Below are 20,436 nucleotides of genomic sequence, written 5' to 3' on the forward strand. Positions count from 1 at the left end.
GGACAAAATCAATCTTTTAAATGCACTTAATTAAATCATATATAAAACCAACACACAACAAGGACCTATTAAAATAAAAAGTAGCTCAGGAGGGGAAGGGATATGTCTACTGCAGAGAATTAATACTCCTGCCTGAAAAGCAATATGCTGGTGTCACGTTTGTCCATATATACACTGCTCAAAAAAATAAAGGGAACACTTAAATAGAATATAACTCCAAGTCAATCAAAGTTCTGTGAAATCAAACTGTCCACTTAGGAAGCAACACTGATTGACAATCAATTTCACATGCTGTTGTGCCAATGGAGTAGACAATAGATGGAAATTATTGGCAATTATCAAGACATCCTCAATAAAGGAGTGGTTCTGCAGGTGGGGACCACACACCACATCTCAGTACCAATGCTTTCTGGCTGATGTTTTGGTCACTTTTGAATGTTGGTTGTGCTTTCACACTCGTGGTAGCATGAGACGGACTCTACAACCCACAGAAGTTGCTCAGGTAGTGCAGCTCATCCAGGATGGCACATCTTGCGAGCTGTGGCAAGAAGGTTGGCTGTGTCTGTCAGCGTAGCGTACAGAGGCTGGAGGCGCTACCAGGAGACGTGGAGGGCATCAACCCAGCAGCAGGACCGCTACCTACGCCTTTGTGCAAGGAAGAACAGGAGGAGCACTGCCAGAGCCCTGCAAAATGACCTCCAGCCGGCCATAAATGTGCATGTGTCTGCACAAACTGTTAGAAACCGACTCCATGAGGGTGGTATGAAGGCCCGACATCCACAGATGGGGGTTGTGCTCACAGCCCAACACCGTGCAGGACGCTTGGCATTTGCCACAGAACACCAGGATTGGCAAAGTCGCCACTGGCTCCCTGTGCTCTTCACAGATGAAAGCAGGTTCACACTGAGCACATGTGACAGACGTGACAGAGTCTGGAGACACCATGGAGGGCGATCTGCTGCCAGCAACATCCTTCAGTATGACTGGTTTGGCAGTGGGCCAGTAATGGTGTGGGGTGACATTTCTTTGGAGGGCCGCACAGCCCTCCATGTGCTCGCCAGAGGTAGCCTGACTGCCATTAGGTACTGAGATGAGATCCTCAGACCCCTTGTGAGACCATATGCTGGTGCGGTTGGGCCTGGGTTCCTCCTAATGCAGGACAATGCCAGACCTCATGTGGCTGGAGTGTGTCAGCAGTTCCTGCAAGATGAAGGCATTGAAGCTATGGACTGGCCCGCCCGTTCCCCAGACCTGAATCCGATTGAGCACATCTGGGACATCATGTCTCACTCCGTCCACCAACGTCACATTGCACCACAGACTGCCCAGGAGTTGGCGGATGCTTTAGTCCAGGTCTGGGAGGAGATCCCACAGGAGACCATCCTCAACCTCATCAGGAGCATGCCCAGGCGTTGTAGGGAGGTCATACAGGCACGTGGAGGCCACACACAATACTGAGCCTCATTTTGACTTGTATTAAGGACATTACATCAAAGTTGGATTAGCCTGTAGCGTGTTCTTCCACTTTAATTGTGGGGGTGACTCCAAATCCAGGCCTCCATTGGTTAATAAATTTGATTTCCATTGTTGATTTTTTTGTGTGATTTTGTTGTCAGCACATTCAACTTTGTACAGAACAAAGTATTCAATGAGAATATTTCATTCATTCAGATCTAGGATGTGTTATTTGAGTGTTCCCTTTATCTTTTTGAGCAGTGTATGTTTCGCCAATGATGTTATGTATATGATTATTCTATATCATTGTCATAATAATAATCATCAATAAATGTATTTTAATTAAATTTGTATGAATAGAGGCTACAGGGAAATTTATAATAAAATCCACATACTGTGGGTACGGAAAGTATTCAGACCCCTTTACATTTTTCACGCTTTGTTTCATTGCAGCCATTTGGTAAATTCTATAAAGTTAATTTTTTTTCTCATTAAAGTACACTCTGCACCCCATCTTGACTGAAAAAAACAGATGTAGAATTTTTTGCAAATTTTTTAAAGAAAAACAAATATCACATGGTCATAAGTATTCAGACCCTTTGCTCAGACACTCATATTTAAGTCTCATGCTGTCCATTTCCTTGTGATCCTCCTTGAGATGGTTCTACTCCTTCATTGGAGTCCAGCTGTGTTTAATTAAACTGATAGGTGTGTGCCTTTCCAAATCAAGTCCTGTCTGTAATAAGACCTCACAGCTCACAGTGCATGTCAGACCAAATGAGAATCATGAGCTCAAATGAACTGCTCAAGGAGCTCAGAGACAGAATTGTGACAAGGCACAGATCTGGCCAAGGTTACAAAAGAATTTCTGCATTACTCAAGGTTCCTAAGAGCACAGTGGCCTCCATAATCCTTAAATGGAAGAAGTTTGGGACCACCAGAAGTCTTCCTAGACCTGGCCGCCCAGCCAAACTGAGCAATCGTGGGAGGAGAGCCTTGGTGACAGAGGTAAAGAAGAACCCCAAGATCACTGTGGCTGAGCTCCAGAGATGCAGTAGGGAGATGGGACAAAGTTCCACAAAGTGAACTATCACTGCAGCCCTCCACCAGTCGGGCCTTTATGGCAGAGTGACCCGACAGAAGCCTCTCCTCAGTGCAAGACATATGAAAGCCCGCGTAGTTTGCTCAAAAACACATGAAGGACTCCCAGACTATGAGAGAAATAAGATTCTCTGGTCTGAAGAAACGAAGACAGAACTTTTTGGTGGTAATTCTAAGCGGTATGTGTGGAGAAAACCAGGCATTGCTCATCACCTGCCCAATACAATCCCAACAGTGAAACATGGTGGTGGCAGCATCATGCAATGGGAGTGTTTTTCAGCTGCAGGGACAGGACGACTGGTTGCAATTGAAGGAAACATAAATGCGGCCAAGTACAGAGAGATCCTGGATGAAAACCTCTTCCAGAGTGCTCTGGTCCTCAGACTTGGCAGAAGGTTCACCTTCCAACAAGGCAATGACCCTAAGCACACAGCTAAAATAACAAAGGAGTGGCTTCAGAACAACTCTGACCATTCTTGACTTGCCCTGACCTAAACCCAATTGAGCATCTCTGGAGAGACCTGAAAATGGCTGTCCACCAACGTTCACCATCCAACCTGACGGAACTGGAGAGGATCTACAAGGAAGAATGGCAGAGGATCCCCAAATCCAGGAGTGAAAAACTTGTTACATCATTCCCAAGAAGACTCATGGCTGTACTAGCTCAAAAGGGGGCTTCTACTCAATACTGAGCAAGGGTCTGAATACTTATGACCATGTGATATTTCAGTTTGTTTTTTTTAATAAATTTGCAAAAAAAAATCTACATTTGTTTTTTTTCAGTCAGATGGGGTGCAGAGTGTACATTAATGAGAAAAAAAATGAACTTTTTAGAATTTACCAAATGGCTGCAATGAAACAAACAGTGAAAAATTTAAAGGGGTCTGAATACTTTCCATATCCACTGTACATTTAATGTGCTAGTGCTATCAAGACTCCTGAGATTTATAATCCCTGGAAGCATGATTTTAACAAACTGAGTACAATATAGAATATACACCGATCACACATGCGCACTGACATCCACATCCAGAGCGGAGGACACGATGCTTGTCATGAAGGGCGACACACCCTCCAGTGACGCGCTGTCGAGTCAGTGCGCTGTCGAGTCAGTCCGCTCCCGATGCGAGCTGGGTACATGTGCACTGTAGCACACACCGTTCCCCGCAGCCATGATAGAAAGGGGAAGAACAAAAGACATGGAGGGTATTCTATGCGGAACATGCAAGTGTCGTGCAAGATGTGCTGAGAATAGTGCAAAATTAATGTGCAAATATTTTTATAATGCTAATTTGACCATATACAAATGTTATTACACATGCATGTAGAATATGTGGTTATATTATAAATATATGTGAATGTGATCCTGTAAGTAGAGCAAATAATAAGTGATGTGCTATAAAGGGGTATTGTCAGCCACCAGCAGCACAGGTTAGCCGGAGCACCAAAGAGAACATGGGTAAAAAATTCTAGCTACATATTGGTGCCAGATACCATGGCATTGAAGGGCTTCTGGACTCTACACCTCTATGGATCAACACAAGGGGACCTACACAATACGTATTAGGCCAGTGTGTGTGTGTGTGTGTGTGTGTGTGTGTGTGTGTGTTATTACCCTCAAATAACTGCCTTTTCTACCTATATTTCAGAGTTCCACTGCAGTGAGGACCTCCCAACGACCCACGCTCCAACTACTCATATTGTAACTACACAATCTCCAAAACCAACCCCCAAACCCGAGGATAAACCCAGCATTGGCAACTATTTTGTCTTAAGAGGCAACGAGACATGTCTGATGGCTACCATGGGCCTGCAGCTTAATGCATCTGTGATTGTTGGTGGACATGTAAGACTATTCATGAATTAGATCTGTATCCAGCTTGACTTGGAGTTTTATGCACATTGAACTGCAGATTTGGTGCTAACATTTGTGCCTGTGCCATACATCTGCATGCCGAAATCTGCTCCTATTCTGCAGAAACACTCCGGTCACATGTATGGAACTGACTCTCCATTACAAAACTGTTTGCACCCAATCTGCCACATGTGAATGTGCCATAGATGCTGACTGCGGGACACACCAGGGATTGTAGTTATCAATGTAGCAAGGTGATTGCCTACACCTCCGTGACTGGGCAAATTTTCGTTTTTTGCTCTTTACTTTTTCTCCAACCCTACTTCCTAGAGCCATGACATGGCCAAATAAAAGCTTTATTTTCACTTATAAAAAAAAAAAAAAAAAAGAATAAAAATACTTTTAAAATATACTGAAATGCTAAAAGGAAAGATGGGTATTCAAAATTTAAATTCCCCCATTGGTATTTGGGTTTCACTGCATTGTGGAGAGAAAAAAAATGACCTGGAGACACGATTCTTCGGGTCTGTATAATTAAGGCAATGCCAAACCTATAGTGTGTGCCGACTGTATGTTGCGGCTGGCACCAACTGTGTGTATGGCGCTCTGTACACACAACCAATCTAGGGTGTACTGGAAGGCATAAAGGAAATCTGTCATCAAAAAAGACTAATTTGTTTAAAGGGAAACTACCGGTCCGGTGCTTAGTCCGCAGGCAGCGTGAATCAGATCCTGGCTAAATGTTTATAGCCAGGATTATTTTTCTCAAACGCCTTTCCTAATATATATATATATATATATATATATATATATATATATATATATATATATATATATATATATATATATATATATATATATATATATTTTTTTTTTTTCACAAATTGCTGTCATACAAATTTTTTCTAAATGGGCTTTTTCTAATATTCAATAAATAAGTAATGGCTCTTGCAAAGCCATAAAACTGATGGTAATAGTAAGTTGTCCATACACAAACAATTTGAGTATAGTAAGGGATCTTATTGAGCAGCAGTTGAAAGCAGCTTCTAAAGAGGGGTAAAATTGAGCTTTGAAACGGCACTGCATCAATCGTTCAGAAGAGAAGGAAGTAAAACATAGTAAGGCCTCTTTCACACGTCCGGATATTTCTGGTACTGGAAAAACCAGTATCTGAGAGATCTGTATGTATGATATGTGTGCCGCATCAGTATTGCACGTACCGGAGCCTGAGAATCAGCGGTACAGTTAGCGCTGTTCCCAAGCACCAGGTGGGGGACAATGTTGAGAGTAGCAGTCTGCTCCCGTTGTGTCCTAAACCTGTAAAAATAAGAATAAAATAAAATGATCTGTATACTCACCTGTCCTAAGTGTCCCCCGCTATAATCCATCTGACCGCTCACGCAGAGGAGCTGGGGAGAATGACTTGCTGCAGCGAGTGGGCCCCTGTCCTCCGATGAGCTCAGTGTTGTCCTGTCATTGTGAGCTCAGCACAGCACGGGGGACACTTAGGACTGGTGAGTATAAGGATTTTTTTTATTTTTACACCAGGACACAGCGTGAGCAGAATACTACTCATTGTCCCTTGCTTGCGCTGATCGCAGTACAAGCAGGGGACAATGATGAGACATTCCTTCAGCACCTGGCGCTTGGGATCAGCACTAACTGTACCGCTGATTCCCAGGCACCGGTACGTGTCAGTGATGACACACGGATGTCACCCATGTGTCGTCAGTGTGCGGGACATTTTGCGGCCTTGCTGTGAGGAAAAAAAGACATGTTAGCTTGTTTTGCCCATGGACACACGGTCCGTGGAAATACCCTGACATGTGCACGGACTCGTTAATTTGAATGGGTCCTCGTGTGTCAGGGTCTCCAGTTTGTGTGGAAACACACCACATGTGCTCAAGACACTGACGTGTGTGAGAGCCCTAATGACGTCTGTGCATATCCTTTCTCACATGGGAAAGCAGTCTTGTCAGGATGATCAGGTTTTGACCATTTTATTCTAGAGTATATACAGCAATGATATTCTGTAGGTTTACTTGTAATTATATTTGTCTTTCTAGAATGTTTGGAAGCTGTTTAATATTAACCCTAATGCTACCATCAGCTCAGGAAGTTGTGGCAATGAAAGCGCTCTTCTGAGGCTCCACGACAGTGACACCATCTTGGACTTTTCCTTCTCTATTGTAAGTCTTTCAGCAATTTGCACTTCTTTTTTTTTTCTTTTTTCTTAATTTCTGAATTGAGTACATAGTTTTAAATCTTTTGTTAATGATCTGAGCTTCCCAGTTATGAAATCCTAACTATATTGATGGCTTTCCCAATATACTGATCTGCACCTTTTTTCTCTATCAGCGGCAGAAAACCTTTTATCTTCATGAAGTTAATGTCACCTTCGCAAATGGTTCAGGCAAGTACATGCTTATGTGTAGAATTTTATTAAGGGTTCTTTCCAGCTTCATAGATGGGTATTGTTGAGCTGTGGTCTGGAAAAAACAGAGAAAAAAAAAACAAAAAAAGAAAACAATTTACTTTTAAAGTCTCTGCTTCTTTGAGATATTAACTTTCATTTACAGCTTGTTGGCTAGGAAACCGTTCACCATTGCGGTCTTGCAGCGGTGGTCAAAAACGCGCAGTGTTGACAAGTTCTTTTCTAATGAGCTTCTAAGTGCAGCTCTAAAGTTGGCATCATCGCTGGAGCTACCTCCTAATCCCACCAGGCTTCATTGTAGCACCTAGAAGCTAGACTGTACTGGTGGTCGGTCTGTTAGGCGACAAACTGTAAAGTAAAGTCTTAAAATCTTAAGGTTGCAAATTTTAACGAATAGTAAATTGCAAAAGTGCTTGTTTTTAAAAGCAACATCCGACAACGGCCATCTATGAAGATGGAAATAATCCTTTAAGGTTGCCAGTATACATGGTGCATGCTGTAGTAATGAATTATGGTGGTCATCCACTTGGCAGGTACAGGTGACGCATATAAACTGTGTCGCCAAAAAAGTTATGTACAGGCGCATTTTTAAGACATTGTTCAGATTGGCGATTCCAATAACATGCCATTAGGATGCATTATATGCCACACATCCTTACAGGCTTGTTTCCTTGGTTTAGCCTCAATTTTCAGGAGCGTTGCCGTGATTGGTATTTTTTAAGCAATATTTTATGTTTTGCATTTCAGGAATTTCTCATATATCAAACAATAACCTGAGCTTGTGGGAAGCGTCGATGGGAAAGTCCTACCTTTGCCACAAAGAGCAGCTCCTCATTGTATCCGAAGACCTTTCCATTAACACTTTTGAAGTGAGGGTTCAGCCCTTTGGGGTTCACAATGCAACATATGATGAAGGTAAGGAAGTGTGCCAAAACTATACTGCTGCTCGGAGTAGATAATGTATCCATGAAGGGTCATTCTGCTGAAACAAGCATGGTATTGAGTGAGGTCCGAGACCTGTAGTAATAGGATCCCCCTTCACTTTCCTAGTTGTCCATGCAGATGGATCCATGTTTTTATTAATTGGATTACTAATTAAACTACTGGGACTTCCAGCGATCCTGATAGTGGGCCTATACCATGTGCCATAGTTAATGAGTTGAGGTGCATATGTTCAACATCAGCTCCATTCAGACTGGGCTCTGCAGTTCTTGGGACGAGCCGCAGGTCCTAGCAGTTAGACCATCAGCAATCTGGACAGGAGATAACTGTTACTCATGGGGGAAAAGCAGTTTCCATAGAAGTCTAGTCGTTTAAAGACAATGAATGGGGTGGAGGATATTGGATAATGTCGCCATGCAGTGTGCCACTATTAAATGTTCTGTCAACCACTTGTTTCACTTGGAAGAAGAGGTGAAACTTCTTTTTGTCAGACTACAGCCCAATTCGCAGATCACTGATGGTCTGAATGAGGCCTTACACTGAAGTTACATCAGCGCTTAGAGGACAAAACCTGAGGAATAAAACCTGGCTCAAGTTTGCTTACCGATTCTGTATAAATCTATGAATGGTTTAGATTGTGGGTGCAGCATTGTGTACCTGTAAAATGGGCTCTCGGCTATATCCGCAGCTGCTTTGGCAGTTTTGCAGTGTATGTGCGGCTGTGACTTATCCCAAACCTCTTAACACCCCTGCTGTAGTAACTTGGCAGGTTTATATTTGCTGTATATATTGGATCTAAAAACTAAAGTTGTTGCATTGACCCACACACCTTTTTGAAGCCCCTGTACCACTTCCTATAAACCATACAAATGTGATGGGACTTCAGAGTCCCACTGATCCTGACCGATTTATGAAGGTTTCATTTCTTGTCTTAAAAAAATAAAAATTGGCAAACAATGCCAGTAGGTAAAAGACGGGCGCAGCACACTGTTCATATGGTGCCCAAGGATTGGGATGCCTGCTTGCAACCAAGGAATCCTATAGAAAGGCAGCCCCATCAGCAGATCTAATAAGTTCAGCAATTTAGCTGCTAGCATGAAATGTGCCCATTGCTGGACATTATAGCACATGGTATATGTGGCATCTTTAGGTTATAGTGAGTATTTAAAAGTTATAAAATATGGAGTTTTAGTTCCTAATAATCAGTACGGCTTTCCACTGCACCCCTAAAAATTTTGGAAAATGTAACCGCAAGAATTAATAATTTCTAATAAGCATTTCCTTTCTCAGTGTTAACAGTAGCCAGATCTGGTTTATAACCTTTACTTGTGACTCTACTTTTGCTCCAAGCATATGATTACTGAATACGTTGATATGTTTTAGGCCGGGTTCACACATCTGGGTTTCGCCATCAGCCCCGGCCGCAGATTTTCTGACCTGAATGTGAAGGCCTTCTGTATGAAGCTGTAACATTTGGGCAGGAGACCCCCGGGCCGGTCAGTGCATTACACCATGAAACGTGGAGGTGTGAATCCGGCTTTATGGTTTGGCTTTTATTTATACTTCATTTATTTTTTTTTTCTTTTTCACCCATTTTATTTTTTTTCCCCATCTACAGCTTCTGAATGTTTCCTCGACAGCGACTCCATTGTAATTCCAATCATAATTGGCGCTGCACTTGCAGGCCTGGTTGTCATTATTGTCATTGCTTACTTAATTGGTAGAAGAAAAACCTATGCCGGATATCAGACCCTATAATGATCACCGCGCTGACCTCTGATTTTTGCACTTTTTGAAGCTGGTGCAATCTGCAACATGTGTCCTACCCCACTATTGACTTTCTCAAATTGTGACCACTTGCACGTGCGCAGCTGCTATGTGATGCTGATGTGTATCCGCGTTGCAGGTAGTCGGAGTCCTTTCTCTTGTCAATGTCGTGTGATTCTCATCTAGTGCTGCTAACATAAAAGGGAAGCCGGCCATTGGTTTTCGAAGTTCTGACCATGTTCAGTTTTGCAGCGGCTTCTGTTTTATTCCAAATTTAGACATCTCATAGTGACCACCAAGATGGCCAAAAACTGTTTTTTCAGAAAAATAAGCCTTTTAAATTAATTATCAAGCTCTCAATTTCGCATGTTAACAGCGGTATTCACACCCCCCCCCCCCCCCCAAAAAAAAAAAAACTTGACCATTAACAGTTGATTTAAAAACTGCTGTAGGTTGCAGTAAAACCTCATGTCGGTCATTGTTGTGGCGTTTTCTTATCACAAGTGATGGATGTTACCGAAGACTCCAGATCAGAGGCGTCAATGCCCTAAAATGTGAAGTCCACACCTGTTACATCCAAATACAGCACAATGCACCGCCATTCCCTGCCTCCTATACCACTACCAGATAATAAGAACATTGGTCCCATAAGTAGAGTATTAACATGAATCCAGGCAACGCTAGACATCACTCCACCAGCAGAGACCCTCATATCAAAGTCCAGCTCTGAGAGGCTTCCAAGAATATAGCATCTCCGATATCGGGGTCTAGCAGAAAAATAACTTTGTTCTTGGCAACCAATCACCTTTTTTCTGAGCAGTTTAGGATATCAAAGCTGATCTATGATTGGTTGAAGAGAAAAGACAGTTGATCACCGATCTGGCAGGAGATATCTGTGACTTGGTGGCTTGTTACTTATGCAGATTGAAAGGGGTGAAGTCCACCATGCTTCAGACTTATCCATATGATGCAGATTTTTCTAAAGATCCGTTCCTCTACATAGCTAGTACTGTAATCCGCTGCAGATTTTGAAAAGTCTGCAGCATTTCCGTTACTCATGCATTTACCCTTATGATAAAGGAGGCCCGTTGTGTTTTATGATTATGTAGCTTTTTGAGTGTTTTTGTTTTCTTTGATCAGCATAGACTAGCCATCAGTCATTGTGTGAATATGTATACTTACTGATATGTTACTATATAGTTTTCAAGACTGAATATTTTTAAAAAATTTTTGGTGAAATTGTATTTTATTCATGGACATCTGTTTGTGTGCATAGGAGTCCAGTGGGTGGTCCTAAAGAGTGATTGACGGCGATCTCTGCAGCACAGTCATACAGGGAAGACTGTCAATCACTAAGTAGGACTGCCTCCTGGACTTCTATGCTACAAACACCAGGGATATCAATAAATATGCAAGGCTTACTGAAACTTTTCCCGCAACAATGTATATCGATCTGATCTGCTCCTCCTGCCGGCAGATTGGATATCATTTTCTATATGACAGGTTCCCTTTAAATTGGTGCCCAGTTCATATGCATTGATCACATGTCTGTAGGTGCTCTGTTTTTGAATGCTGGTCTCAGTTTTGGGGCCTTCACTGATCCTGAAAATGAGGTATATGTAGCATCGCTGTACATGCTTGATCATTGCACTACTCTCTTCTATGGGGCTGACAGATCTGTCCTTCCGTCAGTCGTATAGATGTGACTGGAGTGCTGGTCACACACAGGCGTTACAGCTACATTCACACTTGGATTCAGTGGAATAATCTATAACCTTTACAATGGTCAACCCAGAAGTATAACCTAACAACTGTTGATTTCTTCTGTAATGAAATGTATTAAATAAAAAAAAAAAAATCATGAAAAACGTCCCTCTGCTCCTGTATGTAGTGCTCATCTTTGTATGTAAGATTTTGGTCTGGTTAAATTGATTATAAATGACTGAGAACCATTATAACCAAACAATAAAACCGAGTGATTCAAATAATGTGGGATGCTAATTATTTTAGTATTTTTTTTTCTTTTTTTTTTTCTTTTCTTTTGAGCCTTTATTAGCTCAGGAAACTGAATAGGATCATTTGTCAGTAGCCGTCACAAGATGGCTCTTACCATACTGGAATTAACCGAATTCTAAAGGTTTGATCCCGTTTAAAGGGGTATTCCCATCTCAAAGATCCTATCCCAATATGTAATAGGTGTAATAAATATTCGCAAACACCTCCAATTAGAAATGTAATGTAGTTCTTCTGACTCGCTATGTCTCTTTCCTCGTGCAGGCATTGCGGGACCTTAGGGATCCATGGTAACAGCCACTAGCAACTAGCTAACTGTCACTATATCAGTGGTTGTAACCAAGGATACCTAAGGTCCTGCAATGCCTGCACATGATGAAAGAGACATAGTGCATCACAAGAACTATACTACTTTTCTAATTCAAGTTATTTACTAATATTATTGTTACACCTACTATATACTGGAATAGGATCTTAAAGATGAGAATATCCCTTTTAAGGGGAAATTGCATATTAGATAGCGGTTTTTAGGATGCCGGTGGACTGATCTGTTCACCTGCCCCTTCTCTAAGCCCAGCGTCCCCACCAAACTTGTGACATAAAGAGAAGCCACATGAGTAACCACTGCTCACCACAACGCTGATGTGATATTTTGTCATGAGATCCCTGGGGGACACAAAGGAGCAACTCCAGGCCAAGAAGTAAAGTATACAGTTGTTGTGTTTTTTTTTTTTGTTTTTTTTTTACAGGGCATTTAAAGGGGATGTCCAGCTGTGAACAACCCCTTTTTTTAAGTAGAGAACCCATTAAGATGAATGCTATGGGGCTACACTTTTGACTAGTGCAAGGCCTAGGGTGGTAATACATGATACAAAGAGTCAAACACCAAAGATCCATGCGTTACACCGTGCACAACTCCCTGATCCAGAGACCCTGCATTAGGCGTAATAAAAATTGATTATAACAGAGTTCATGGACAATGGTATTGGTTTTAATGCCACCCTTGGCTGATCGATCATTACAGTATATTAGAAATGTTTATCACTTAATCTTATGATTGCTGAGGGTCTGGCTGCTGAGACCTCTGTAAGGGCACGGCCCCACTATCAGTATTTGGTCAGTGTTCGGTCAGTATATTTTCTCAGAAGTGGGTGATAGAAACAAGTCACCAATTCTGCATTTATTATACCTTTTTCTCTGTTCCTCACCTGGTTTTGGCTCCCACTCCTTAGAAAAAATACTGATAGCGGGGCCGTGACCTTATTCTGAGAACGGGGTGGGGGGTCAAAGCCCACCGTGTATATTCAACCATTACTCCATTGAAGGGAATCTGACAGCATGTTTTTTCTATAATATCTCAGAGCAGCATAATGTAGGATTAGAGCCTGATTCCAGTGATGTGTCACTTACTGGGCTACTTAGGGCAGTTTTTGGTAGAATCCTTGTTTCACATGTAGCAGAGTGACTGACTGGTAGCTTCCTGTGTACATCATGAATTTACAGGATCATAGAATGTTAGCGTTGGAGGGGACCTTGTGGGTCAGTGTCCAACCCCCTGCTCAATGCAGGAGTCACTAAACCATCTCAGACAGATGTCTGTCCAGCCTCTGTTTGAAGACTTCCATTGAAGGAGAACTCGCCACCTCATGTGGCAGCCTGTTCCACTCATTGATCATCCTCACTGTTGAATTTTTTTTTTTCCAATATCTAATCTCATTTCCATGAGCAAATGAGAATAAGGATGATCCCTCTACACTGTGACATCCCTTCAGATATTTGTAGATGCCTATTAATTCTCCCCTTATTCGTATTTTTTGCAAGCTAAACATTCCCAGATCCTTTAACCGTTCCTCGTAGGACATAGTTTGCAGTCCGCTCACCATCCTGGTAGTTCTTCTCTGAACTTGCTTCAGGTTTTCGATTGTCGTTCTGGGCACCACATTTTGAAAAACTACACCTTATTCCAGATGAGGTATGACCAAAGAGTAGAGGGGGGGACTGTATAATTGTTAATGCAACCCAGAATTTTTTGCTGCTGCATCACACTGTTGACTCATGTGCAGCCTGTGATCTATTAGTATACACAAGTCTTTTTCACACGTGCTGTTGCTTAGTTCTATTTCTCCCATTCTATAGATGTCCTTTTCATTTTTCTTGCCCAGATGTAGAATCTTGCATTTCTCCCTGATAAATACCATTCTATTAAGCCCCCGTCTCACATAGCGATATCGCTGCTGAGTCACGGTTTTGGTGACTCACCAGCGATGTCGCTGTGTGTGACACTTTGCAACGATCAGGCCCCTGCTGTGAGGTCGCTGATCGTTGCAAAGTGTCCTGGACCATTTTTTTGGTCGTTGGCCTCCCGCTGGCCAGCACACATCGCTGTGTGTGACCAGCAGGACCAACGATCTGGCTGGTAACTATGGTAAACATCGGGTTACTAGGGGCACGCGCGCACTTAGTAACCCGCTGTTTACCATGGATACCACTCTGCTACGGTGCGCGGAGGCTCCCGCGCACCGTAGCAGAGTGGTATCCATGGTAAACAGCGGGTTACTAGGGGCACACGCGCACTTAGTAACCCGATGTTTACCATAGTTACCAGCCTGCTCCTGCTTGCAGCAGGCTGGTAACGGGAGCAGGACATCGTGGAACGATTCTTTCCACGATATCGCTGCTCCCCTCATCGCTGGTGAGCCTGCCTGTTTGACAGCTCACCAGCGATGTATTAGCGATGCAGCAACGATCCCTGACAGGTCGTATCGTTGTCGGGATCGCTGCTGCATCGCTTAGTGTGACGGGGCCCTTAGTCGCTGCCCATTGTTCAAGCTTATCTAGATCCTTCTGAATCCTTTCTCTGCCTTCTCTAGTGTTAGCTATTCCTCCTAGCTCTGCATTGTCTGTAAATTTGATTCGTTTACCTTCCGTTCCCGATCTAGATCATTTATGAACAATACTGGGACCAGGAAAGAGCCACTCTTCCAATGGATGTGCAACCATTTATTGCCACTCTTTGAGTCTGATCACTGAGCCAGTTAGGATAAATACACCTAACCATAGCTTTGTCAATCCATACTTGGTCATTTTTTTTTCAATAAGGCTAGTATGAGATACTTTATCAAATGCTTTGCTGAAGTGTAATTGCTAGCAAGCTGCTAGTCAGTGGTGGAGGTGGAGTTACACAGATTAGCCTGACTACCTGGCAGCAAGATGTAGCCTTGTAATGTTAATCTCCTGCTGATAAAACACTGATTGTATTGAAAAAACAAAGCACTGCCTAGTAAGTGACACATCCCTGGAATTAGCTGCTCTTGCTCTATATTATGCTACTCTTAGATTAAATAGCAAAAACCCGCTGACAGATTCCCTTTAAATGTCTTTAATTATTAGACCTTTTAATGGAGCAGTGGTCACACCTGCTCATTAACACTTCAACCACTCAAGGGTACCTCCTTTCTTGTGATCAATTGCGGATCCAGTGACCATAAGTCATAGACAGGATTACTGGGACCTCCATTGATTACAAAGGGATCAGCCCTGTGTGACTGATGTGCTAGTGAGCGTGTGCAACCAATAACACTATGAATGGATCTAGATTTTTTTTTTTTCTTTTTTTTTTTTCTTTTTAAATTGACTGAGAAGGGAAAACCAGAGACCTTGATCATCACTACAACTGATCCTTCTCAGAACTACGATCTATAGAGACTATGGATTGTGAATCATCTTAACAGGGGAAAACGGTACAAGAGGGCGAAGCTTGTACAACTTGCAAGGACACTAGAAGCATACCCTCAAATTTGTCCTTTGTTTTTTTGTTTTTTTTTGTTTTGTTTTTATTTATAACCTTTTTATCCCTTCAGCATAAATGTGAGGCTTTTTTTTTTTTTTTTTTTTCTCCTTTTGTTCATTGTCCTCCTCGTAGCGGAAGATTGCTTTGCAGATCAGAACTTCACCGTTCCAATAGTCGTGGGAGCAGCTTTGGGAGTCCTTGTAGTCCTAGTGATGGTGGCTTATTTCATTGGTCTAAGGAATCGGCGTTCAGCTGCATATGAACACTTTTAAGGATTCTAAGAGTTGACGTTGGTGCTGGAAATATTTGGCACAGTGAAAAACATCAGCACTGACTTTACTGCATACTGTAGTATTCGCCTTTAAGCTTAATTTCTCCAGGACGTTCAATGCGAGCCTTTATTTTTTGTGTTCTACTGATTTGTATTTCATCATGTCCAGTACCACTTCTATATGGGAATGTATGTATTAATCTTTGCATTATCATATATGAACACTACTCTAATAAATGCTAGTTTACCTTTTATAATGTGTGCAATTTGTATATGTTCACGATTTCTGTTCCAAGTTTACATAAATTAACACATTGTATTGTATGAATAAGTTCACAATTTGACAAAAACCACAAGGGGACTGGTAATGTCCAACTGAAGGGTTTCCATGCAGATGCTGTCCTCAGTCAGACATGAGCCTGATACTGCATGGCAGCAATGGTAAAAACTTTAAAGGGACTGTCAGCACAGAACGACTGCTCAAAGTACAGACGCTCAGTACACCGTGACGGGGCCAATCCTTTATATACACCTTCCCAACTGCTTGTTTCCATCGATCTCCTCCCTTCTCTGGCTCTATGAAGCCAGAGCTGTCAATCAAAGAGGGTGGCATGTGTAAATGGAGGAGAAAACAAGCGAGTGGGAAGGTGTATATAAATCATTGGCCCCGCAGTGAAGCACCGAGCGGCGGGATTTGAATTGAACAGTCGTCATGTGCTGACAGTTATTTTTAACCCCTTTACAACCTTTGATGTATAGGTACGTATGATGTATAGGTTTTTTTAATTAAGTGGTAGAAAAAAAAATCCATATTTGGTATCCACGAACTCTCAATGAAGCTGGAGAATAATAATGGCAGGTCAGTTTTAGCATTTGGTGAACATGGTAAAAAAACAAAACCAAAAAACAATTGTGGAATTGCACTTTTTTTTTTGCAATTTCACTTCACTTTAAAAAATGTTTCCAGTACACGATGTGGTAAAGCCACTGTTGTCGTTCAAAAGTACAAGTCTCCCCGCAGAAAATAATCCCTCACGTGGCCATATTAACTGAAACATAAAAGTTATGGGTCTGGGATGAAGGGGAGCAAAAAGCGTGAAAATTGAAAAACCCAAGGTGGTGAAGGGGTTAATGCTGTTTTTGGAGGAAACAGTTTGAAAAAAAAATCCTAATCATATTTAAGATTTCTATTTCCTCGTGCCATATGTATGTTCGCCTGTTATAAAATACCATTCACACACAGCAATATGTTCTCCATTCCACTCATCCCATGGTATCATTATATGATAAAGTATAGGCTCATGGTGAAGCCATGTGTGGTGTGCCATTCTGATTATCACATTTATACAGTGGTCAATGATGGATCAACAGTAATGTATTAGAAGTATTTTACCTATGGTGTTAAAATATAAAGTCTTTTGTCTATAATTTTTATCAAAACTCCATTGTTGGCTGCGGGGGGAAGAAGCACAGCTGGGCTAATGTAGCTGCCCTTTAAGGCATTTTTTCCACCATATTCATTTCTAATATATAATGTACCATCAAGGTATAGTCACAAGACACCAGGTCGGTTTATAGAAAAATCGCCACAATTGGTCTCTTCTGGTGCAGTTGATTGGTAAATTCATGGGGTCTGTACCTTTTTGTTAACAGGTGGTTGGACCTCCACAGTCCACACAACCTATAATATATGTATATGATGGGAAAGCCCCTTTAAGGCATTGTTTTTCTGCAATATTTGAGGTCTGTGGTCCCTTCTGTATTTTTTTTCCTTCTCTCCCCATGTTCTGCAAAATCACTCTGGAGGGAAATGTGACTTTTCTTTTCTTTTTATTTATTTTTTTTGAGTCGCAATATAGGTGAATCTGCCATAAGCATTTAAAAAGCAAAACCCAGGCCAATATTGGCAAAAAAAATCATATTAAATTTGGCACAAATTTAAAAAAAAAACAAAAAAAATACAAACTAGTCCTAAAAAAGAAGGGAATATGGACCTCAGATATGTCTGAATGGTTTAAGAATAGGATGGACCCTTGAACTGCTTCTCATGCTTTCTTCTCTTTTCCCCAACAGCTGAAGATTGCTTTGCTGACTCTGATCTGAGCTTTCTTATTCCGATCGTGGTGGGGGCTGTTCTTGTATTTCTGATAATACTTGCCTTTGTCTCCTACCTAATTGGACGACAGAAAAGTCGCACGGGCTATCAATCTGTATGATGCTAAACTCCTTTTTCTCCTTTCTATACTTTCAACTAAATAATTTATTCTTGTACAATGCTAACATCTCTATGCATAGGTGATATTAAAGCTCTGATGGTTGGTTTAAAAAAAAAAAAAAAAAAACCCCGCAAATTTGGAATTGGTTTGTGTATGATTTCAGCTCTTGGGTGCATTATTCAGAGACTGATATTTTTGTACATGGAGTCTATGGTCTCGAACCACCATCCACCAATGAACGGTCAGTGATGGCCAGATGTGTTATGCCAGAACGGGATTGGATCCAATCAAAGAAACGCCTTTAAGAATTCACCTGGAAAATGCTCAGCTCCGATAGGGCTAGCATGTACAGAGTAACAAACCACAGGAAAGAAACTATAGAATGAACATGTAAATGAGTCAAGGTGTGGAGTTTTGTTTTGTTCTGTTTTTGTTGGGTGGTTTTTTTTTTGTTTTTTTTTCCAGACTCCAAAAAAATTCAAATTGTATGTTCTAGAGCAGCGCTTTTCAACTAAATCTAGTTCAAGGGATTCAGCTATCTTTCTTCTGCACCAATAAGGTGAGGTTGGTTGGTGAGGTCCTGCTAAAATATTAAATTTTCTTAATAGTCCAAAGGTCGACGTAACGACTAGGATAGGAGCACGATACCCGCCACTTGTGCATGCAGAGCAGCTCTTCCTCTTCCGGGCTGCTCTGTTGATGGGGTGTGACTGCCGATGTCATGCTAATTGACAGCCAGCTTCCCACAGTTATGCAGCTGGGATCCAGCTGTCAGTCAGCATGATGTTGCCATTCACGCCCCATCAACAGAGCAGAGCGGAAAAGAAACAGGCGCATGAGCGGTCTGTGACTGCTCTGAGCCGGCACCAGGCACAAAAGGCAGGTTGGCAGCTTCAAAATTTTTTTTTAAAGGCTCAGAATAACAAAAACCTAAAAAAAAAAATTATACTAATCTCCCAGATTCTGGTTCTGACGGTCCCTATTTGGTTTCTACTTCCTGGTTCATCTCCACCCACAAGAAATGATCGCTTATCCAATCACTGGCCCCAGTGATTGGCAGCAGCTACCACGTGTCCATGTGTTTGGGACATCATTGCTGCAATAGGATGTAGAGACCAGCGAAGGACTGAGCAGCATTGAAACGCAAGTTATAGCATGTTCGTGTTTTGTTTTTTGGGGGGTGTAACTGGGGGAGGTGGTATGCACGCTGTGGCCCTACAAAAGTATCATGCCCTGACTGATTACTATTAATAGGAGAAAACTTACAGCAAAATCTGGTAACACCTAAACCCCAACGCAGAAAAAAAATGGTATACCTTTTTTGAGGTCATATTCTGTGCATTAGAATTGTGTAAGGTTCAACGGTGTCCATTAAATTGAACCTGTCAGCTGATGCATGCTGCCCATATATCGGACAGCATGTATCATTCACTGGCTGTAATAACTTAGCCAGCTGCGCTGTAGAATAGTCGGACTGATGGGTCCCCTTCAGGTTTCCTTGACCGCTGCATGAATATGCAGAGACGTGTCCATCCAGGCCAGCAGACGGGGAGAAGCTGCCGCAGCATTTCACAGTCCCACATGCCTGGCTGAGATCGTACAGCCAGTGCCTGATACTTGCTGCTCACGGACTGGGCACCATGCATCAGGTTCTCTTTAAGCTACCACTTTCTGATAGACAAAGTTGTAGATAAAATTCATAATTCTAATATGTTACATGTAACACAAGTTTTTGTCAAGAAGCATCCTTAAAAGGGTTTTCCAGGGATGGAATAAAAAGTCATTCAACAATGGGTTTCTAAGTGCCTTCAATTAGCAAATTGCACTTGTTTTGACTAGGGTGTTAGTATTTATAGCACATTAAGATGGCCACCATCTCATTACGCTGACAGCGACCTGTCCTAGACTGTTAGTAGGGTAGGTGACTGAGCATGTGCAGTAGGTCACCTTGCACACGCTCACACTGCTGTGCACCCTATTTCTCTGAATGACCAGTGATAACCTGCACAGGGTGTACTGCCAAGCTATCTAGAAATCACTGCTGCGGAACTTCTTACGCCACATGCTCCGTTTCCTGTCCTTACTAACTTGTTTGTCAGTGTAAAACTATGGTGGCCGTTTTTAATGTACTTTAGAGAAAATAATTGTGATGTGCTAATTAAAGGTATATTGAATTTTAAATTTTACATTTTTATTTCTCCATTGTATCTCTGTTCCCAGCGACCCCTTTCAGGTGTATCATGCTATGCTCTTTGCCTGGTGAGCTGCTTGCTCCAGGTATCCATTGCCCCAATTACTGCACACAAGGGCCACTAATAATTTGTCTTTACACTGAAAATGCTACATTGTGGCTGTAGAAGATGCTTAAAGTTTTATACAGAAAAAAATGTATTTCTCCAGCAGAGACAAGTTGTGATATAACAATTGATATATTTCTTATTGGACAGCGGATTATTTAAAGATGTGAAAGAGGGTACACATTAACGATGGGGCAACATTTCTGCCATTCATCACATACGGCACAATAGTCTAAACGTTCCGTCCCTGGGATGTATATACAGTCATGGCCAAAAGTATTGAGAATGACACCAA

The 20,436-nt window shown here is 41.9% G+C and overlaps 1 protein-coding gene across 3 annotated transcripts in view; it reads left to right on the forward strand.

The window, feature by feature from the left end:
* LAMP2 (lysosomal associated membrane protein 2) overlaps window positions 1–18,797 on the forward strand; it is a 41,478-nt gene extending 22,681 nt beyond the window's left edge. The window contains exons 5-9 of one of the 3 annotated variants that reach the window (XM_073641074.1): window positions 4,206–4,402; window positions 6,478–6,600; window positions 6,770–6,824; window positions 7,593–7,760; window positions 17,702–18,797. In XM_073641074.1, coding sequence (XP_073497175.1) covers window positions 4,206–4,402; window positions 6,478–6,600; window positions 6,770–6,824; window positions 7,593–7,760; window positions 17,702–17,844 — 686 coding nt within the window. In that variant the 3' untranslated portion in view covers window positions 17,845–18,797. Of the gene's footprint in view, window positions 1–4,205; window positions 4,403–6,477; window positions 6,601–6,769; window positions 6,825–7,592; window positions 7,761–9,405; window positions 11,543–15,489; window positions 15,756–17,701 lie in introns of those variants that run through there. The other 2 variants (XM_073641076.1, XM_073641075.1) reach the window with 2 other exon arrangements.
* Window positions 18,798–20,436: the final 1,639 nt, after the last annotated feature.

This window comes from Phyllobates terribilis, unplaced genomic scaffold (assembly GCF_046119375.1).
Source record: "Phyllobates terribilis strain yellow unplaced genomic scaffold, ASM4611937v1 Scaffold_7__3_contigs__length_470593459, whole genome shotgun sequence".
Taxonomy (NCBI): Eukaryota; Metazoa; Chordata; class Amphibia; order Anura; family Dendrobatidae; genus Phyllobates; species Phyllobates terribilis.